Here is a 21418-nt window from a genome sequence, read left to right as displayed (position 1 = left end):
TCCGCGAGCTAAACGAGTTTCGCTCTAAAGATAGATGAGTTTACTATGGCCGATGTGATGTGGACATACCCACATTTTCGAATAACTTACCGGTATGCATTTTCCTCATAAGACACTTTGACATAGTGCAGTGAAGGAGGAGCAGTAGTTCTGCTTTTAAAAAGAAGAAAAAACTAAGAGTAGGCGCACACTGTTGATTTTTAGTTGGACGATAGTTTGTGCCCGATTTTAAATTGTATGAAGAATCGGCCAAATCGAATCGGCGTAGTGTGCGCACTCCCATACATGCCCATACTGATCAACTGCCCGACTAAACTATCGGCCGACGAAAAATCAACGGTGTGCGCCTACTCTAAGACTTATTACTTAGTAATACTTAGTCACTGCAAGAGATTTAAAGTCACTGTTATTTGTTAGATAGCGCTTCTATACATCTTTATCTGGAACCTGAAACTGGTTCTTTTTAACCAAAATCTTTATTATCTCATTTTACCAAGACTGTTTATTCCACAATCGGAATATCGGATTTAAACGATTTACACAAAAGAATACGTTACTTAATGCTTGTATTTTCCTCGTTTTGATTTGGCCACAAATAAAGTGAGTTTTAGTAACGCCGGTTTTATTTTATTTGTTTTTAGTATAACAGTATATTTTTTATATTCTACACAATTAAAAAAATAGTGCAAGAGTTGTAGACCCTACTACTGCATTTTTTTAAAGATATATTACCCACTATCTAGCATTGATGAAAAAAAGCTGTAGGTATATTTTTCAAGGGGTTTACGCTATGCCTCCATAGCTCAGCGGTCAGAGCAATCTCCAGGCAAGCAAAAGATTCGATTTCCACCAGAGGCAATCGTTTCGACATTCCCATCTTCAAAAAAAAAATTAATGGAGATTTTGATCTGTAAGTTGCCGTTCCAGCGTCTCGTGCGTTCGCTCGCTCAGGACTCAAGACCAATATTCTCTACTGCATCAATTTTAACTATGGCACATAAAAACGACCTATGTTGACCATGTTTAAACATAAACGCTTCGGCCAGTCCGGTAACCGAAGCGGTCAGCAGCAGACCGCGAGGTCGCGCTTGAGGAAAACATTAAAATAATAAAACCTGCTTGGTGATTAAGAAACAAAAATCTTGTTTTTATCTGTGCATTTAAAAAAGGAATAGAGGTGAGTTTTTAGTTTTTAAGGTATTTTTAATGTAAATTGATTGGACACGGGGATGTACCGAGATGACTTTGATTTTGTTGGAACGAATTTTATTGTTATTACGGCATTATGAGCGATTATAGAACCCAATGTACTTAATTATAATCGAGCTTATATCAAGGCAAACGTTATATTATGAAATAAGTAAATCGAATAAATATTAGGGAGGTAGTGTCTAAAACCAAAAAAATATGGATTACTAACATAATAAAACAAATTAATTACAAATCTAAAACTTAATAACTAATTAGGTAACTTAGTAGAAGAAGTTTGATGAAGTAATTTTAGACCTTTTTACTAATTTAACCTTCTCGCTGGTGGCGGGTAACTTCCTATCAAAAAGACGTTATTTTTTACGATTTTACGATCTGGCCAAAGCACAAATTACTTACCTGGCTTCATTTGATTTGGCTAAGATAGTTAATGAAAAAATTAAATTTGATATCGATCAAGATTTCGAGATTTTGATGGTTCTTTTTGCGGGAATCAAACCAGCACCGAGCGTTAATGTCATGAGCATCACATCCGGGGTCATGGTCGTTTAGTAATTTGTTTGTGTCTAGTCGCTATAGCAAAAGCCTTTACTGTGTCGGTTATACCCAGTTAACCCTAACCAGTGTCGCCCCCACTGAGGGTATTTATGTCAATTTTCTAGCGTTAAAGGTCGCATCTCAAACACACTTGAAAAAAGTCGAATCGAGTCCTATAAATTAATTTAAGTATTTCTGAATCCAACTCGCGAGGCTTGACAGGAATACGCTGGTTAAGGTGGCCCTTTTTAATCCTTGGGAGCCTGCAGGTGACGAGTCATTGGATGTAGAGAGGGTCATTAAATATACGTATATTTTATACTTTGTCGAAGATAAGCACGAGAACGGTTTGTCCAAAATGTATGAATTTGGTCTTATTCAATGCAGGATTAAATGCCCTACAATCGTCATAAAGATCAGTTTTTGATACTGCAAGTTCTTTACACGGTATGACCGTAAAACCGCAAAAATGCCCCTTTCGGGGGGGCCCACAACCTAAGCACAACTCCGTCGAAGTCGAAAACCTGGGATAGTCTTAATGAGCAACAAATGAAGCCATTAAAACAATAAAACCTTTTGTAGGAATTATTTCCGATTTAATTGACTTTCATGTCTTATTCTACTGGCCTAAGGTGTTGCGAACAGAAATAAATATCATTTGCTACTTTGTGTATCACGAATTATTTGACGCTGACTGTACCACACTGTTTTGGTTTTATAATGCTCACTCAAACTAAAATCAGCCTAGAAGCAAAGATTTAGGTTATTTTAGTTATTATGTGTTGTTTTCCTTCACATATCTTGTTGTTATGACTTGTAAACCGCAGAAGATAAAGTTTAAATGATAAATGTATTTGTTACGAGGTAAATAAACTCGGTTATGACACAAATGCAACAGGAAATCGGGGAGTAAGATATAGGTAGTTAGACCGCAACTAAAAGCAATTTATTTTGTACCTATTTGAGTATACGAGTAGTATTACTAAAAGTAGAATAGAACCTTTTTGTATGATTACCTTTCAATTAATCACCCTGGTTATGGAGTGGAGGCCATGTACCGGAAAGCGCAGTGTGACGGCCACCCACAAGGTACCTATATTCACGACCTCATAAAGATAGCAGGAAGGGGTTGAACGCAGGGCGCTACCGACCGGTCAATCTGCAAATCATTGCGGGAGGCCTGTTCAGAAGGCGGCTGTAGCTGAAATGACGATGATGATGATGATAAATCATTCTGTATAACTTGCCTCTAGCACAGATAAAATATAATACTCATCTATAGTAATCCTGCAACTCAGTCCTTCTCGTTATGTTGTGGTAACATTTGGTAATAGTTTTTTTGTATGAAAAACAAAACAACACCGTAACGTAGGCACTATTACGAGAGTCATTCGTGCTTAGGACATTGGTGCAAAATAATTCTCAACTAAGTAGAAATAACTGCTAGTTATGTGGTGAGTATTGCTTCAAACGACAAATTTTTTCATGGCCAGCACTTTCAGAAACGGCCCAAAAATGTTTAGTTCAGTACAGTTTCCCCAGGATTTCCACCACGACTGCGCTGCCCGCATCCATCCAGGCACTTCCCGCAATATCAAAAATGTATAGTTAATTAAAAAATTTCGCTGGCTAGCTACCACCATCTTACCTAAGTCTGTCACCATAACAACAATGTTAACAGCTTAACAGCATTGGCATTGTTGTGTTCCGGCAGTTAGAGGTAAGATAGCCAGTTCCTCCGTGGTTGAGGATTCCGGGTGAAGCTCGCTTCCACCTTCAGCCTGATCATCACATAGGTGAGATACAGGCCAAGAGCTTCCTCGTTGTGGATAAAAAAAATGTGTGAATATCTTTGTTCCAGATGTTCCTCAAAGCAGCAGCAGTATGCCTGCTCCTAGCCTCCACAATGGGTCAACAGCAGCAAGGCGGGGACCTCGAGTCCATCCTGCACCAGATCTTCGGGGAGCCCCCCAACGGATCCACCGTGGGCCCCACTCCGGCGGTGACGACCCCCCCTTCGGTGGTAGGGGATAGGATTCCCCCGCAGCCGTCTACGCTTGTGCCCATCACTACTGGTGACAATGGTCAGATATAATTTTTTAATATGATATCTAGTTTTCCGCCCGCGGCTTCGCCCGCCCGCGTGGAATTTTGTCTGTCACAGTAAAACTTTATCGCGCGCGTCCCTGTTTCAAATCCCGGGATAAAAACTATCCTATGTCCTTTCCCGGGACTCAAACTATCTCTATGCCAAATTTCATCAAAATCGGTTCAGTGGTTTAGGCGTGAAAGCGAGACAGACAGACTCGCATTTATAATATTAGTGTAGAAGTATAGATAAATGATAATAGTGACTGACTTTTTTGCGCTGCTTCTTCTCAGCACTGGCCCATTTATTGTGCCGAAGCAGTGGCAATGGTAGGGTTAATACTGGGACGCGTAAAAGTGGTTTTTTAAAAACCTATTTGCATAAATAAATGAGTTTTTTATAAGTTTTACTGCCTACGGCGGAAATCGAACCCACTATTTCACTTGCCGGGCGACTGCTCGTCCATCTGAGCTACTTATAAACTGAATGAAACCGTCGAAATTTTCAAGTGCCAATTTATTATCTTACTGGCTGACCCGGCGAATTTCGTACCGCTTTCAGAAACGATGTAGGATAATGGTAAAATAATTTTTCAAGTCAGTCCAGCAATTTCGGAACCTATTCAATACAAATAAACAATATTAGTGTGATGTAGATAAATAAAGGTGCCTATACCTAATATCTAACCAGCAGTTTCAAAAAAATTTGTCTGATTTTTTTTTCTCTGTTTAATGTGCTAAGTAGGTATAGTTTCATATTAATAATTCCCGAATATTGTAAGTAAGTAGGTACTGTTAGGTATAATTGTTAACGTTGTCTAACGATTGATTGATTTCAAATCAATTAAAGTCCTTATTTGTTTATTAATTAAAAACTAATTTCATTTCCAGCGATCAATTAAAGTGAACTCTAGAGAAAATTTATTTTCTTGCGGTTAAAGATCTAAGAAACCACTTAATAATCAAAGAAACCTCTAATAGCATAATACATCAATCAGTAACTGTATACAAATAATTAAATAACTGGTTTTAAATATTCCAAATCTATCAACACGGTTAAATATAATAAATATTAAAAATCTATTAGTTGAAATTACCATTTCGTGGTCGGTGTTAGTCGTCGAGCAAATAACAAATCTCCAGTTTTTAGATCGTAACTCATAGTTATTTACTAAGATGCGTGAAAGAACTTGGCAGGGTTGCCAAAAATTAACAATAGTCTAAAACAGTGATTTTCTTTAGTTAGGGCATCGCGAGAGGTCGTAAAAACTACCTCGTATTCGGTCCCTAAAACATCTCTGTAACATATAAAATGCATGAAAAAAAGCAAATGGTCGGGAGCTTGCAAAATATTTTTTCATTTTCATAGGGAGGTCGTGTCATGAAAAAGGTTCAAAAACACTGGTCCAAAAATGAACAAAAAAATCAGATTCCAAAAAAGTGCACTAAATATAGAAAAATAGGGTCAATTGACCAACAATCGAACACCAAAAATTCAATATTTCATACACCCTTCATTTTGGAAGTCGTTTTTTACTGACTGGTTTTTTAAGCAATTTTATTGGGTGGTGGTTTTTAATTAATAAGGAATAAAATAAAACTTTTTAGTGCTCTTTTTTGGAGTCTGCTGTCTGCTCCAACGAAAGGCTAGAAGTTAATTGTGTTGTGAATAACTGTCACCTTAAGTGAAGAGTCACTAATAAGTAACTAAATTCGTTTACCTGCATGACATAATATTTCAAGTTATTTTAATTTGAAAACGAAACTTCATTTGGATTCTTCTACCAATAAAAATATTTTGGCAAATTTGGCAATGTGACACAGCCCTGACCCTCGCCTCGCAAAACAGGCCATACGAGTTACTTCACATTTTATTTGCATTTTTATGTCAATATTAATAAAACCACAACTTCTTGGGAATATGTAATAAACCGTATGATATGTAAATTATTTTAAAAATTTAATAGGTACAAGTTTTGAAGAAAGTGACGTCATAAGAAAGGATTATTAGACTAGAGTACATTCTCAAAGTCAAATTCTTTACTCATGTTGTTCTTTTCACTTGTAAATAAAATTTGTGTCTATTTGAAATGTCTAAACTATTTTTTGCGGGACTGTAAACTTTAAATTTTAATATTAAAACACGTCTAAACGGGATCCTGCAAATAACGGGATATCTCCCTAGGAAAGAACTCTTAAGATCTTGTCGATGTTATTTAACTTTTTATGAGCGAGTGGAAAATTAATTAGGGCGCAGGAGAAAAACTTAAAAATTATTTTTTTCCACAGCCGACACATCATGCACCACAGACAAAGGGGAAGTGGGGGAGTGCGTCAAGTACTACCTTTGTGACGTCAACAACAACACCATTAACACTGATGGCTTTGGCATCATTGATATACGGTCAGTATACTAATTTATTAAAGGCCTGCGTAGGCGATGGACTTTTTTCCACAGACTACACTACTATTTGTAGGGGGTACCCACTTTTAGATAGTCACTCGACGGCACAAGCTTTATACAACGAGGCACCTCCCTATGAAAGCCGTGTGGTGACGGCAGAGTAGAATACATTTGTCACCAACCCCTACTCTTTCCACGGGTGTGTCGTAAGAGGCGACTTAGGGACTAGACATCAAACAGAGAACGGGCAGCAGCGCTCTCTGAAAAACATCAATCTTTTAAACTGCGATCTCCAACCCGCCTGCCAAGCGTGGAGATTATGGCAAAACACTCCACTATAGTGGAGGAGGCTCATAGTCCAGCAGTGGACTGTAAAGAGCTGTTGATGATGAAATTAGAGCCGTGCTTCTGCGGTGAAAACACTGGGACTTAACGACCTGATGATGATTAGTATGAAAGCCTTTTCCAGGGTACTTTAAACACGACCTAACATAGCTCCTCAATCCAGGTAGGCCCCGTGGGGAGTTTACGCCAAATCCTCCATTTGCCTCTGGTAAATTAGTCGTGCTCTTCCAAAGGAGACTAAATATGACCTGATCCTGATGATAATGGTACACTTTTCAACGTATTGTTTTTATTTGCAGTGTCCGGGACGGTCCCTGTGAGTCTTACCTGGACACCTGCTGCCTGCTGCCCGACAAGCGTCCTCCAGAAGACCCCATCACTCCCAAACCCCCACCGAAAGAGGAACAGGTACGTTCGTTCGTTTCAGCCAAATGACGTCCACTGCTGGACAAAGGCTTCCCTCAAGGTTTTCCACAATGAACGGTCCTGCGCTGCCCGCATCCAGGCTCTTTCCGCGACCTTTAGCAGATCGTCGGTCGAAGGAACAGACATTATTATTTCCCGACCGCCTTACAAAGGAGGGTCTTGACTTAATGTCCTATGTCCCTTAGATGGGGCAGAGGGCGTTCACAACAGTCCTCCATCGCGTTCAGGCTTGAGCTTTGCGTTTGATCTCGCTCCAAGTCTTGCCGATATTCTTCGCCTCGTCTGCTACTCATTATCGAACTCATTACTACGGTAGTGAGGTAAAATGGGTAGCGAGTTTAGGTATATTAGAAGCCCTTGCCCACGGCTATGTCCGCTTCAAATTCGGTATAATGTAGTGTTCTAATGAAAAAACATTTTTTGAAATTGGTCCAGTAGTTTTTAAGTTTGTTTTGTAACAAGTAATCTTTCCTCTTTATAATATTAGTCTGCGACTAGTTATTATAAAATTAACTAGCTGACCCGGCGAACTTTGTTCCGCCTTAATGGCAATAAATAAGCAGACTTTTTTTTTATTTCGAACGGGATAAAAAGTATCCTATGTCCTTCTCCTGGCTCTAAACTACCTCCCTGACAATTTTCAGCTAAATCGGTTCAGCCGTTCTTGAGTTATAAGTGAAGTAACTAACACGACTTTCTTTTATATATGTATATAGATTAAACATAATTATAAAAACAAAAAATAGTGCCTATTGTTACTTGTTTACTTCAATATTAAAATAAAAAAGGTCGAGTTAAAAACCATTTAGTTATGCTCACTAAGTTCATAACATTCTTTTTACCTACACTGTTTTAATTGGTACGTCCGAAAATATAATAATTAATCAGTCTTTTTGGTTATTGTGTAAAAACGTAGCAGAACGCTGCATAGCCATAGCATTAAAATAAATAATCGGTAAGGATAAACTTGATCGCAATTTTTCAAAAGTCTACACGGCTAATTAAAAATATAAACCGTATAAAAGTAGATATTCTTTAATATTCTATAAACCAAGGACCCGTTACGCAGTTTTCTAATGTGTAATTTATGCCATTGATATTGGCAACCAATAAGATTATAGGTACAGCTTAACCAGAGTAAAGCTTATCAGTTGTCAGTGCCTGAGGTATGAGAACGGCACGGGATGAGGGTGACACTGACATATTATGACTTGACAGAGCATTAATACATCTGTGGGTCTAGACAAAGTGCAAATTATAATCGCAAACCAGTCGAAAAGTGGTCAAAAAGCCCCTTTTTTGTATGGAGTTTTGACGGATTCGATTTTCGATTCGATCAAAAAGTGCGTTTTGTCTAGGGGGGCTGCCCCCCTCCAAAACTCCATACAAAAAAGGGGCTTTTCGACCACTTATCGACTGGTTTGCGATTATAATTTGCCCACATAAGGATATTTTGCTGACGTTTGACGTTACTAAAACCTCCCGTGCCGCTCCCATACCTTTGTCCACCACTTTGTGCTGAATAAAGACATTCTTATTCTTATTCCATACCTCAGACATTGGTTGAGTTAAGCGCTAGGACCTTAGACCTTGCAATACTCATAACCTGTTATTGATTTAAGACAAGTGTCATAAGAAATATCGTTTTCCTCATAGAGTGATCGATTAGTTTAAGTCTAGTAACTGTAGTATTATTTCCTAGAACTTACAACAAAAGTAGAATGTTTCTAATAGATTTTTAACGTTATATGTTTAGTATGAAGGCTCAAAATCAATCGTGGAAATTTGTTAAGATGGCGTCTGTACGAAGAAACCTATTTAAAAGTCATGGACAAACTTACAATCGATTTTGAATGTTATGATATTTTAATGTTAAAAGCGGATTTACTAAACGCGATACCTAGTTTTTATACCTACATACTTTACTTACCCCTCAGGGGTTTGAACCCGGGACATAAGCAGAACTTGTAGATACTAATATACTAATATAGTCATGTAAATAGTTGCGAGAAAGATTTGTTTGTAAGTATTAACAAAAACTACTTACTGGACCGATTTTGATAAAACAAAACGTGGTCATCACCAGTTACCATCCAAAAATAAATCACTCGTTAAAAACGAGGGCAGTGGACACGAACAGGCGAAGTGACCCTATTCAAAATAATAATTATATTTACATATTTACATTTTTTCTATTAAAAAACACTCCTGTGATTTAATATTACCGACGTCAATCGATGTATAAAATTCTAGGAAGGAAGCAATGACATACTTACTGTAGCAAACGCACCACGATTAATAGGCGATTGGTGGCTTCCTGCTACACCTGGATCAAACCGTAGAAGGCTTGCCGGTAAAAAGGGATCGATGTTCTGTACGAGCAGTACGCAATGACAAAATACTATGCACTCACGTACCTTGANGGGTGGACGAAAACCAAAATTAGCTATTCCTGTAGATTAGTTTTCGTCCATTTGTCCTTCGACCTATTGAAATATTTTCCTAAATTTAGGTAAGAAACTTATTTAATTTTTTTGATATCATTTAAAAGCTAACAAAATTACCTTTCAAATGATATACCACAATCCATAGTTACTGTATTGTAGAATTGGTTTTAAGTTAATAATTCAACTGCACCCTTTTTTCTACACAGTAGTCGAAAACTAGCGTACACTAGGACGAAAACTGATTTTTTTGGACGAAAACTAGTGAAATCGCCTCTTTTGCATAAAATATTTTTTATAAAAAAACCCGTGGTAGTTACTTATTGTCATATAATATTAACGTAAAGTAGACTATATAAGGACTAAAATGACATATGATACATATGAGTAAGGGTATTTTAAGATATTCATTTCGCATCACAAAGTTGGCAACTCCGATAATTGGACGAAAACTAGCGCACTTACCCTACTTACCTGGCCTCATTTGATTTGGCTAACTAGTTAATGAAAAAAATAAATTTGATATCGATCAAGATTTCGTGATGTTGACTGTTTTATTTTTGCGGGAATCAAACCAGCACCGAGCGTTTTAATGTCATGAGCATCACATCCGGGGTCATGGTCGTTTACTATTTTGTTTGTGTCAAGTCGCTATAGCAAAAGCCTTTACTGTGTCGGTTATTCCCAGTTGTTCCTCTGAACACCTGAGGGCAACTGGGAATTTATACAGGGTGGAATTTTGTAATGCCACCTGGAGGGAAAGTAACTACCTACTCTTAATATTTAATTGTAGATAAAAAAAAATTCTCAAAGAAAACATTCCTTTATTTTTGAAAAGAAATAGAACTGCATTCAAAGATTTCCAAAAATTTGCTTGCCACACCTGGGAATCGAACCAACTAAAATCTGTTAAAAATTACACTCTGTATTTTTATTGCATTGATCGTTAGCTCAGATCATAGGCTGAGATCGTTAGCCTTCCTATAAGAATGAAATCTCTCTAACAAACTTGATAAATCAAATGAAAGGAAAACCATGAAATCTTAAATTGTTTTAATTACGCATGTACAGAAAATTGTACGTTAAGGTACTGAAGTTTAGAAAAAATTTCGAAAGTCCTTGAATGCAGTTCTCTTTCTTTTCAAAAATAAAGGAATGTTTTCTTTCAGTCAAATTTTCTATCTACAGTATTAAGAGTACTTTCTCTCCAGGTGCCATTACAAAATTCCACCCTGTATACCTACAAAAATTTATGTCTCTTGTAATGGGTAAACTTCAATGCGCATCGGTCTTTAGAAAAATTTTTTTTTTGTTTGTTTGTTACAAATCGAAATGTGACCGATTTTTACGGGTCTTATATTCGCAGAAAATGTGTTTTTGAGCTCATTTTATTGCCCCATAAGACGTGATGCCTTAGAGCATTGGTTCCCAAACTTATTTGAGACGCGCCCCCTTTCGACCATACAAAAAATTCCGCGCCCCTCCTCCTCCAGTCAAGATTATTAATTATTGGTCGTATCAAGCAGTCTGGAATGCATTCTCTCAGCGGTCGCAGGTTTTGGCCCCCCTTTAAAGGTCTTTGCTCCCCCCTGGGGGGCGTGCCACCCATTTTGGGAACTAATGCCTTAGAGTTGGAGGTTGCTTAGTTTGCTTGGAATAACCCAACTATTTAACTGAACCTCTATTTAAGAGTGTCTAGATATTTATCAAGAGATACATGAAACCCAAAATCTTGAAGGAGCAATGGACGTCCTGTGGCCGAGTAAATATTATGATGTCAAGCTTTTAGAATATTATATTAACCTACTTAGTTTCAAATTCAAATTTAATTTATTGCTTTACTACTTAAGTAACAATTTGTAATTTTTATTTGCCTTGGGGACACTTAAGTACTCGCACTTAGGCGGCACGGCTACAGGTACAGTCAGCTTCAAATAGTTCCGGACACCCAGAGCGGCCAAAAAGTTGACAACAAAACAACCTTATTTCCAATCCAAGTCTTCTCAAATAAATGAAGAATTGTAACAAGACGTGTTGCGAACTTTTTGGCTACTTTGGGTGTCACGAACTATTTGACGCTGACTGTATCACACGGTTTTGGCACGTTTTGGTTTCAAACTAAAACCATCATAGAAGCAAAGATTTAGGTTATTTTAGTTATTATTATGTGTTGTTTTCCTTCACATATCTTGTTGTTATGACTTGTAAACCGCAAGATAAAGTTTAAATGATAAATGTATTTGTTATGAGGTAAATAAACTCGGTTATGACACAAATGCAACCAGGAAATCGGGTAGTAAGATTTTCTTAGGCCACGGAGCTCTTTATTTTTATTTGTTTTTGAGTGAGTTTTTGAGAGACAGATAGCCCCTTTATCCACAAATTGTCAAATTCGCAAATTGTTAAGCGGTCGCAATCTGCCAAATTCGCAAAATGTCAAATTTTTAAAACTTGACATTTTGCGAATTTGACAATTTGCCCATTTGATATTTTGCGAATTTGGCAATTTGACAATTTGCGCATAAAGGAGATAGCCGAACCACGCCGAACGGTGAAGGGGTCGGAATCGGACTGGCCGGCCGACTCGTGTCGTAATCCAAGGAACGCGGGTTCGAATCCCGACTGTTGTGGTGAACCTACTCGTAACCCAAGCATATTTACTTAGCTTACCACGAGGGGTTAACGGTATTCTTTAAAAAAAAGACTAGTGTATAAAAAGTCTGTAATAAGACTATCTTTCAGAAATGGCCCAAAAATCTAAATAGATACGATGAGTGAATATGAATATCTTTGTTCCAGATGTTCCTAAAAGCAGCGGCAGTATGCCTGCTTCTAGCCTCCACAATGGGTCAACAGCAGCAAGGCGGGGACCTCGAGTCCATCCTGCACCAGATCTTTGGGGAGCCCCCCAACGGATCCACCGTGGGCCCCACACCAGCGGTGACGACCCCCCCTTCGGTGGTGGGGGATCGGATCCCACCGCAGCCGTCTACGCTTGTGCCGATCACTACTGGTGATAATGGTAAGATTTATTTTTTACTAGCTTTCCGCCCGCGGCTTCGCCCGCGTGGAATTTTGTCTGTCACAGAAAAACTTTATCGCGCGCGTCCCTGTTTCAAAAACCGGGATAAAAACTATCCTATGTTCTTTCCCGGGACTCAAACTATCTCTATGCCAAATTTCATCAAAATCGGTTGCGAGGTTTAAGCGGGAAAGCGTAACAGACAGACAGACAGACAGACAGACAGACAGACAGACAGNCGCGTCCCTGTTTCAAAAACCGGGATAAAAACTATCCTATGTTCTTTCCCGGGACTCAAACTATCTCTATGCCAAATTTCATCAAAATCGGTTGCGAGGTTTAAGCGGGAAAGCGTAACAGACAGACAGACAGACAGACAGACAGACAGACAGACAGACAGACAGACAGACAGAGTTACTTTCGCATTTATAATATTAGTTGGATATGACAATAGTAACTGAGTTTCTTGCGCTGCTCCTTCTCAGCACTGGCCCATTTATTGCCCTACCACTGTTTCAGACAGTGGTAGGGTTAATACTGGGAGCTGTAAAAGTGCTTTTTAAAAGCCTACATAATTATTTACAAAAATAAATGAGTTTTATGGGTTTTACTATTATCTAACTAGCTGACCCGGTTGCGGGTCCAATGACAGTTTAACTTTCCCCCGGGACAAATTTGACCTTCACTGGTTGGGTTATGACGGTCAAGCTGTAGATCCTGGCTACACAGGAGTTGCAGCGGTGGGAACGAGAGGTGGGAGTAGTTAGAATAAGAACTGACCCGGCGAACTTCGTACCGCCTAGGTATGTTCAGAAACAATGCCCTTTACAGTCTACTGCTGGACTATGAGCCTCCTACTATAGTGGAGGGTTTTGCCATAATCCCAACGCTTGGGAGGCGGGTTGGTTAGGATAACGCTGAATGATTTTTTCAAAACTACTTATGCAGTAGTTTCGGAACCTATTCAATAAAATAAACAATATTAGTGTAATGTAGATAAATAAGGTCGTCGTTCGTCGTTTCAGCCGAAAGACGTCCACTGCTGGACAAAGGCCTCCCCCAAGGATTTCCACAAAGACCGGTCCTGCGCCGCTTGCATCCAGGTACTTCCCGCGACCTTCACCAGATCGTCGGTCCACATAGTGGGAGGCCTGCCCATGCTACGTCTTCCAGCTCGTGTCGATAAATAAGGTGCCTTATACCTAATATCTGACCAGGTACAGTTAAAAAAATGTAGTTGAATTTCCTTTTTCTTTTTTTTATTTGCTAAGTATAGTTTCATTAAAGTTCCTTAATATTGTTAGTAAGGTACTGTTAGGTATAATAATTGTTAACGTTGTCTAACGATTGATTGATTTCAAATCAACTAAAAATCTATATTTGTTTATTAATTAAAAACTAATTTCATTTCCAGCGATCAATTAAAGTGATTTCTAGAGAAAAATTGTTTTCTTGTGGTTAAAGATCTGAGAAACCACTCAATAATCAAAGAAACCTCTAATAGCATAGTACATTAATCAGTAACTGTATACAAATAATTAAATAACTGGTTTTAAATATTAAAAATCTATTAGTTAATTACCATTTCGCGTTCAGCGTTAGTCGTCGAGCAAATAACAAATCTCCAGTTTTTTAGATCGTAATTCATAGTTATTGACTAAGACGAGGGTCAAACATTGACCTCCAGGATTATGCGTGAAAGAACATCGCAGGGTTGCCAAAAAGTATTAACTAAGTATAGAAACTAAAAAAAATGCGAAAAAAGTCATCTAAAAAGTAGAAAAATAGGGTCAATTGTCTAACAATGGAACAACGAAAATTCACCATTACATAAACCCTTAATTTTTCAAGATGGCAGTCTGTTTTATTTAATGATTTTTAAGCAATTTTATTGGGCGTTGAATAGCATTTATAGTTTTTTAATTAATATGTAGGAATTCATAAGAAAATATTTATAGCAATTTTTTTTTATTCAAAAGCAAAGCAAATAAATTCAACTCCATAGTGAACTTCTTTATGTAGAAAGTTACTACAGTAAAATCTGCAATTTCTTTCACCTGGATGGCAGTTATTTTGATTTAAAACGAACTCCTTTTGGATTTTTCTACCAATAAAAATATTTTGGCAATGCGACACAGCCCTGACCGACCCTCGCCTCGCAAAACAGGCCATTCGAGTTACTTCACATTTTATTTGCATTTTTATGTCAATATTAATAAAACCACAACTTCTTGGGAATATGTAATAAACCGTATGTTATGTAAATTATTTAAAAATTTTAATAGGTACAAGTTTTGAAGAAAGTGACGTCATAAGAAGGGATTATTACAGACTAGAGTATTTGTGTCTATTTGAAATGTCTGAACTATTTTTTGCGGGACTGTAAACTTTAAATTTTAATATTAAAACACGTCTACGGGATCCTGCAAATAACGGGATATCTCCCTAGGAAAGAACTCTTAAAATCTTGTCGATGTTATTTAACTTTTAATGAGCGAGTGGAAAATGAATTAGGGCGCAGGAGAAAAACTTAAAAATTATTTTTTTCCACAGCCGACACATCATGCACCACAGACAAAGGGGAAGTGGGGGAGTGCGTCAAGTACTACCTTTGTGACGTCAACAACAACACCATCAACACTGATGGCTTTGGCATCATTGATATACGGTCAGTATCCTAATTTATTAAAGGCCTGCGTAGGCGATGGACTTTTTTCCACAGACTACACTACTATTTGTAGGGGGTACCCACTTTTAGATAGTCACTCGACGGCACAAGCTTTATACAACGAGGCACCTCCCTATGAAAGCCGTGTGGTGACGGCAGAGTAGAATACATTTGTCACCAACCCCTACTCTTTCCNGCCACCGACGAAGCCGATTAATGTTAATGGAAGAAAGATCTTCATCGGGGACCGCTGTTAACGGTTCTAACGTTAAGAAATGACCTGGTGTCAATGCTGACAGATCGCTGGGATCAGCACTTACGGGACACAACGGTCTCGAATTTAAAATGGCTTCGATTTGTACGAAAAGTGTCGGCAGCTCTTCAAAAGTTAAGACTTGATCGCCAATGACCCGATAAAAATGACTTTTAGCCGCTTTAATTTGTATCTCCCAAACACCTCCGAAGTGGGGAGCCGAGGGAGGATTGAATTTGAATTCAATCTTCTCCGCTTGTGAAGCATCGTGCATTAAAGATGCAAGTTGGTTTCGAGTACCAACGAAGTTGGTTCCACAATCAGCGTGTTTAACTAACTGCATTAACGCGTTGTGACGTTCGACGTTATTTATGAAAATGTTTTCATGTTTATTACAGCGCTTTCGAAGTCGGTTGATAAAACGATTAACATACGATAAAACGTTTAAAAGTTTTTGTAAAGATGAAAATCTGTTCGTTAAATCGGTTAAAACGTTAAAATTGTCGCTTTCATTTACATTTCCCGTCACTAATGCCACTGACTTGCGAGATTCAGCTTGTACAAGATCCTCGTCCTGCTTTGATAAAGCAAGAGAATGAGAAGGCCATGACTCTTTCTCCTGTGACAGCCAACACGGTCCCGCCCACCATAAGGAATTATTTAAAATTTCGTTACGAAAAAGTCCGCGAGAACAGATGTCAGCTGGATAATCTCCAGAAGAAACGTGGTGCCAACATTCAGAAGGTGAGATCTCTTGTATGTGACTTACACGATTTGCTACAAAAGTGGTCCATCGAGAAGAATAGGAACGAAGCCAGGACAAAACGATCGTAGCATCCGACCACAAGAAAACTGAATCGATGGGAATGTCAGAAAGGTAAGTGTCACGAACATATTTGTATAGGTCAGCTAATAAAACTGCAGCGCAAAGCTCCAATCGAGGCAATGGAATACGTTTCAGAGGAACTACTCGAGCTTTAGAGCAAACAAAAAAAACTTTAACGTTACCAGTCTCATCAACTGTGCGCAAGTAAATGACAGCGCCATAAGCAATTTCGGAACTGTCACAGAAGCCATGCAGTTCATACGATTTTGAATTCGAACAGGTAAGTTTGCGTGGTATACGAAGACGAGTAAGATTCGGAAGTTGATCGGAATAAGAAGTCCATGAACGGACGACTTCGATAGGTGGCGTTTCGTCCCAATCTACACCGAGAATCCAAAGTTTTTGGATCAAGCATTTAGCTTGGATTGTGATTGGTGAAAGAAAGCCGAGGGGATCAAAAATCCGAGCGAGTTCGCTTAGAATAATTTAATTCACAAAATCAATTGCACACATTTAAAATAAAGTTTGTTTACACTTTGACAACAATAGACTGACATGCATGGTGACATGTCAATGAAGTTTTCAGTTACTGTTGCCATTAAAAGAAATTAGTACCATTAGTTTTCCGCAACATGGCGAGGGTTTTTATGTTCCTGGTCAGGCTATAAAGCTTGTATAGCCTGACCAGGAACATAAAAACCCTGTCATAGAGGCGCGTCAATTGCATTTGATAGTGCAACACTGAGTACAGTCGTACCTGTGTTAAATTAATAGGCTAACATTATGTATCAGGATTCAGGATTACGGGCTAATTTGTTACTTTCATAAATTAACGAAAAAATATTATTATAGGTAACCTGGTTTAAATAAATTAAATGAAACCATCAATCGAGCTAGTAGGATTTATTTTATTATTCATCAATAATCAAATTCAGAACTAGAATATTCAACTGCAATGTCTGCTCATGAACGCTTCAAACTCGGTACTTCTTTCCATAAAATTCAACACTTAGAAAGTGACAAAATTTTTTTAAGTAGGTAGTTGAAACAAACCACAGCTAATTTTCATAGTGGACTGTACTATACGATAAACATGTCAGTCAATTTGACAACCTTTGTCGTAAACATTATTCAATGAAAATATTGTCCGAACCCTTAGTATTTCTCTTCGACAAATACTTAAATTTTTAACACATTGTGAACCACTTTTCTTTCACGACTATAAAAAGATTTTAGCAATTTAATTCACAAAATCAATTGCGCACATTTAAAATAAAGTTTGTTTACACTTTGACAGCAACAGACTGACATGCAAGGTGACATGTCAATGAAGTTTTCAGTTAAAGACACAGATATGGATTAGAGTAGATACAGCAAGTTGCTAGTCAAAGCGTGCCATTCCGATATGTCCAAATGGACATACATGGTCGAGTGATGTTCATATAATCCGATTACAACAATCGGATACGATGATTTTACGAGGACAGTAGTACGAACACGGTAGAGAGAAGAAATTATTTACGGATTGAGAATTCTAATTAACAGCAACGAGTAACAAATATGTAATTAATTAGAATAAAGTAGCAGTAGAAGAATTATAAAACAAGTTAGATCAGTGATCGCGGAAGACAGAGTGCACTGTATAACGTCGAAATATACAAATCAAGAAGTTAGGTCAGTGATCGCAGTATACACTATTACTAGTCTATGTATACGACGCCCGAGATTTTGTCGTTTAGAAATATCTTCAAAACTAGGTACCTGACTTAGCTTTATGAAAGAAAACGTATTGGCAAAACTACGCATTTTTACATTTATTAAAAATAAAAGGCTTGAGTAAAATAGTCTTTATTTTATGAAACTAGGTCATTTACTTACTACGATATTTAAAAGTATGGAATTAAGTATGAATTACTAGTAGTACTATTTAACATAATGGAATAACGATCATTACTTTCATAAACATTAGACACAACAAAAATATTATTTGCAAATTAATAATGTAGAATTGTAGAATAACGTCTACCGCTACAAAATTATTTTAATCCACAGTCAGACAAGCTATAAATTTAAAGGCACTGGGTAACAAAATTTACCTTTCAAATGATATACCACAATCCATTGTTACTGTATTGTAGAATTGGTTTTAAGTTAATAATTCAACTGCACCCTTTTTTCTACACAGTGGTCGAAAACTAGCGTACACTAGGACAAAACTGATTTTTTTTTAAGAAAACTAGTGAAATCGCCTCTTTTGCATAAAATATTTTTTTATAAAAAAAACCCGTGGTATTTACTAGAGATGAAACGGATATCCGGTAACTATCCGGTAGGCCGGATATCCGGCCTACATTTACTATTCGGCCGGATACCGGATAGTAGCTCACTATCCGGCCGGATACCGGATATTAAAAAATTACGACAATTTCCTATTAATAAAATGAAATAGGACATTAATCTTTGAAGTAAACATCAATAAAAGGGCTTATAATAATGACGGCTTTTATTTAAAGTCCAAAAAGTTACAAAAAGCTATATTGAGGCCTTTAAAAAAACTAATTTATTTTTCTGGGCTATTCACTCTAATGACGAATGCATAAATAATCTGTTAAGTCGAAATATTGCCAAATAAAATAGGCGATCTTTTTTTCACTGATGGTCTGATGTCATGATGCAGTTCAGTCAGAGTATGCAGCAAGTAAACTAATTGAATTTTCGCTATTCAATCACACTCTCACGATGGCAACCGAAATCGTCCGAATTGATCTGCCCCCTAGACAAGTGGCAAACTCTGACATTCTATTCGGACTGATTCGATTTTTGAAAAGTGTGACTAGTCTAAAGTCTGTTCGCCGAGAGTTGATAAATATTATGAAATATCTTGCAATAGCGACTGTCGCTTAATTATCGCATTCTGTATGGCGGGCGTCGTTTGTCACAACGCGCACTGAGTACCATGGTACGAGCCACGCAGCTGTCGTCAAGCGCCCCGGCCGGCGGGCCGCAATGTGTGAAAAGCAATGTGTGAAACAGAATAGATTTATTTTACATAAGACCGAAATTAATGGTATGACAGTTGGTAGGGCTTTGCCCAACATTGGGATACACTATAAGCCACTTGATAATAATGAAATACTTTTTATCCAACACATGGACGCCACGTGTTTGATCCGTATCCCCACGTATGCCCTAACCGGAATAAATCCCGTAAATTTAAAAGAGATAATAATGATAATCTACCAACTTTTTCATTATATCGACAAAAATAATTAGCGGGCCGCAATTTATAATGAGTTTAGAACCTCTGATATTTATTTTTTTATCAACTCTCGGCGAACAGACTTTAGTCTACTAATAGACCCACTGATCGCGTTCGAAGCCCTATGCGGCGCTAAACTCGTCACGACATGTAACGAGACAATGGGCCAACTATCCGGCCGCCGGATATCCGGCTATTCGGCCTAGCAGCTGGCCGGATATCCGGTATCCGGTATCCGGCCAAACAACTATCCGTTTCATCTCTAGTATTTACTTATTGTCATATAATATGAACGTAAAGTAGACTATTTAAGGACTAAAATGACATATGATACATATGAGTAAGTGTATTTTAAGATATTCATTTCGCATCACAAAGTTGGCAACTCCGATAATTGGACGAAAACTAGCGCACTTACCCTATATCGTAAATAGTTTGTATTTCGCGCCAAAAAGGTGCACGTGCGTGCCTCGACACTGGTTTTCAGCGGGTGCCTCTGTGCCTCACCAGCCAACAACTGGTATAGCAAAACGATTTTATGGCAACGGACTTGAACGGACTCGCTCCACCTGCATTGCGCCTCCCGGGAATTCCCCTTGGTAGTCGTCAAACGTGTTACCGTGGTCTAAAACTAGCGAAAATAGTCTTACGCAATAAATGAATGACCCCATTTCGAAATAACTGTCACTATTAATATTTTCCTAGAATTTTTCAACTACAAGTCAGCCTGTCAGTCAGTTCTATAAAGATAACCATTTCCTATCACTTCTTAGTATAGCAGATGTATTGATATCATGTTATTTAATCTAATTCGACCATTTCGTTTAGGTATTCGAGAGATAAACATGTTATCACAATGTGCGAGAATACAGGGGGCTCTTACTAAGTAGGTAGATAGGAATTTTATTTCATTCTATAGAGTATAGAACATTTTGTGTCAGAAATTAGTAGCCCGTTTGCAAGACCGCACAAGGAAAATTGTATGATGATTGCGTTGGAATGAAAAAGCGGTCTTGCTAACGCACGTCCGCTTAAAAGTCTAATTTGAAAGAGCCCTAAGAGCATCCATTGCTCCGTATTAAAGGTGAGAGGTAAACTAAGGCGATTATCCGAAAAGTTTCATCTAATGCTAAGGGTAGGAGTTCTTATTAAAACAAATGTATACATGCTCAATTAATTATATTCATAGCTATATTGTAACTTGTTCATAATCTGAACTTCGATTTAGACACGCGTACATGTAACTGTTCGAACAAAACATTTTAGACGTGCAGGATTTTTATGTCTAAAATCAGTTACATTTTTACTGCAGTCAGCATAATAAAAATCACCGAATCATATGACAAATAAACTTCTTCGTTAACGATAATATAAAGGTAAGTAATTTTTGTAAACAGCACTAATTTAGACATAAATATCTTGCACCAAATAAAAAATCAACATTATTAACAATAATTTTGCCCCACTCTATTTACGATCAACATCGTAATACAACAAACATACACGCTAATTTAAGTTATTCGAACATAATAAACCACAAAAATAAATAAAACATACAAAAGTAACAATCATTCGGTAGCAGGTAATGAAAAAAGTATCTACGCGCATGAATTCCACACTACTTATCATACAAAAAAGTATTATTAGTTTTTCAAAACATGGTAGATCTAGATAACATTTGGGTTATTCTCCTAATAATACAGATGTTGATTTCAATGAGTGCCATATTTACGGAGGCCAAAAGTTCGTCCGAAGTTAGTTTTGTTTTGTTTTGTATCATGAAAATATTGATAGCAAATTCGCGTTCGTAAATATGACATACCTACATAGGAAAAAACCTAAACTATAACTAAAATTAGACAAACAACTGCGAGGTTCAAGGTGATATATTTTTTACCATGGTTTTTATAGTCCTCTAGTAACTACAAGTTTAGCTT

The 21418-nt window shown here is 37.6% G+C and overlaps 1 protein-coding gene across 1 annotated transcript; it reads left to right on the top strand.

Moving 5' to 3' along the window:
* Window positions 1-1019: 1019 nt before the first annotated feature.
* Window positions 1020-7049, top strand: LOC114365162 (uncharacterized). The gene is made up of 4 exons (XM_028321659.1): window positions 1020-1177; window positions 3608-3830; window positions 6124-6238; window positions 6883-7049. The coding sequence occupies exons 2-4, from the start codon at window positions 3608-3610 to the stop codon at window positions 7016-7018; spliced, it is 474 nt and encodes a 157-aa protein (XP_028177460.1). The 5' UTR covers window positions 1020-1177; the 3' UTR covers window positions 7019-7049.
* The last annotated feature ends 14369 nt before the right edge of the window (window positions 7050-21418 follow it).

This window comes from Ostrinia furnacalis, unplaced genomic scaffold (genome assembly GCF_004193835.3).
Source record: "Ostrinia furnacalis isolate ACB-3 unplaced genomic scaffold, ASM419383v2 OfSCF7556, whole genome shotgun sequence".
Classification (NCBI taxonomy): domain Eukaryota; kingdom Metazoa; phylum Arthropoda; class Insecta; order Lepidoptera; family Crambidae; genus Ostrinia; species Ostrinia furnacalis.
The sequence above is the reverse complement of the archived record's forward strand: the minus strand, read 5'-3'. Positions and strand labels throughout refer to the sequence as shown.

Coding starts and splice junctions, on each gene's coding strand:
- LOC114365162 (XM_028321659.1), top strand. CDS start 3,608: ATGTTCCTCAAAGCAGCAGCAGTATGCCTGCTCCTAGCCTCCACAATG. Junction 3,831..6,123: donor CATCACTACTGGTGACAATG/GTCAGATATAAT, acceptor TTTTTTCCACAG/CCGACACATCATGCACCACA. Junction 6,239..6,882: donor TTTGGCATCATTGATATACG/GTCAGTATACTA, acceptor TTTTATTTGCAG/TGTCCGGGACGGTCCCTGTG.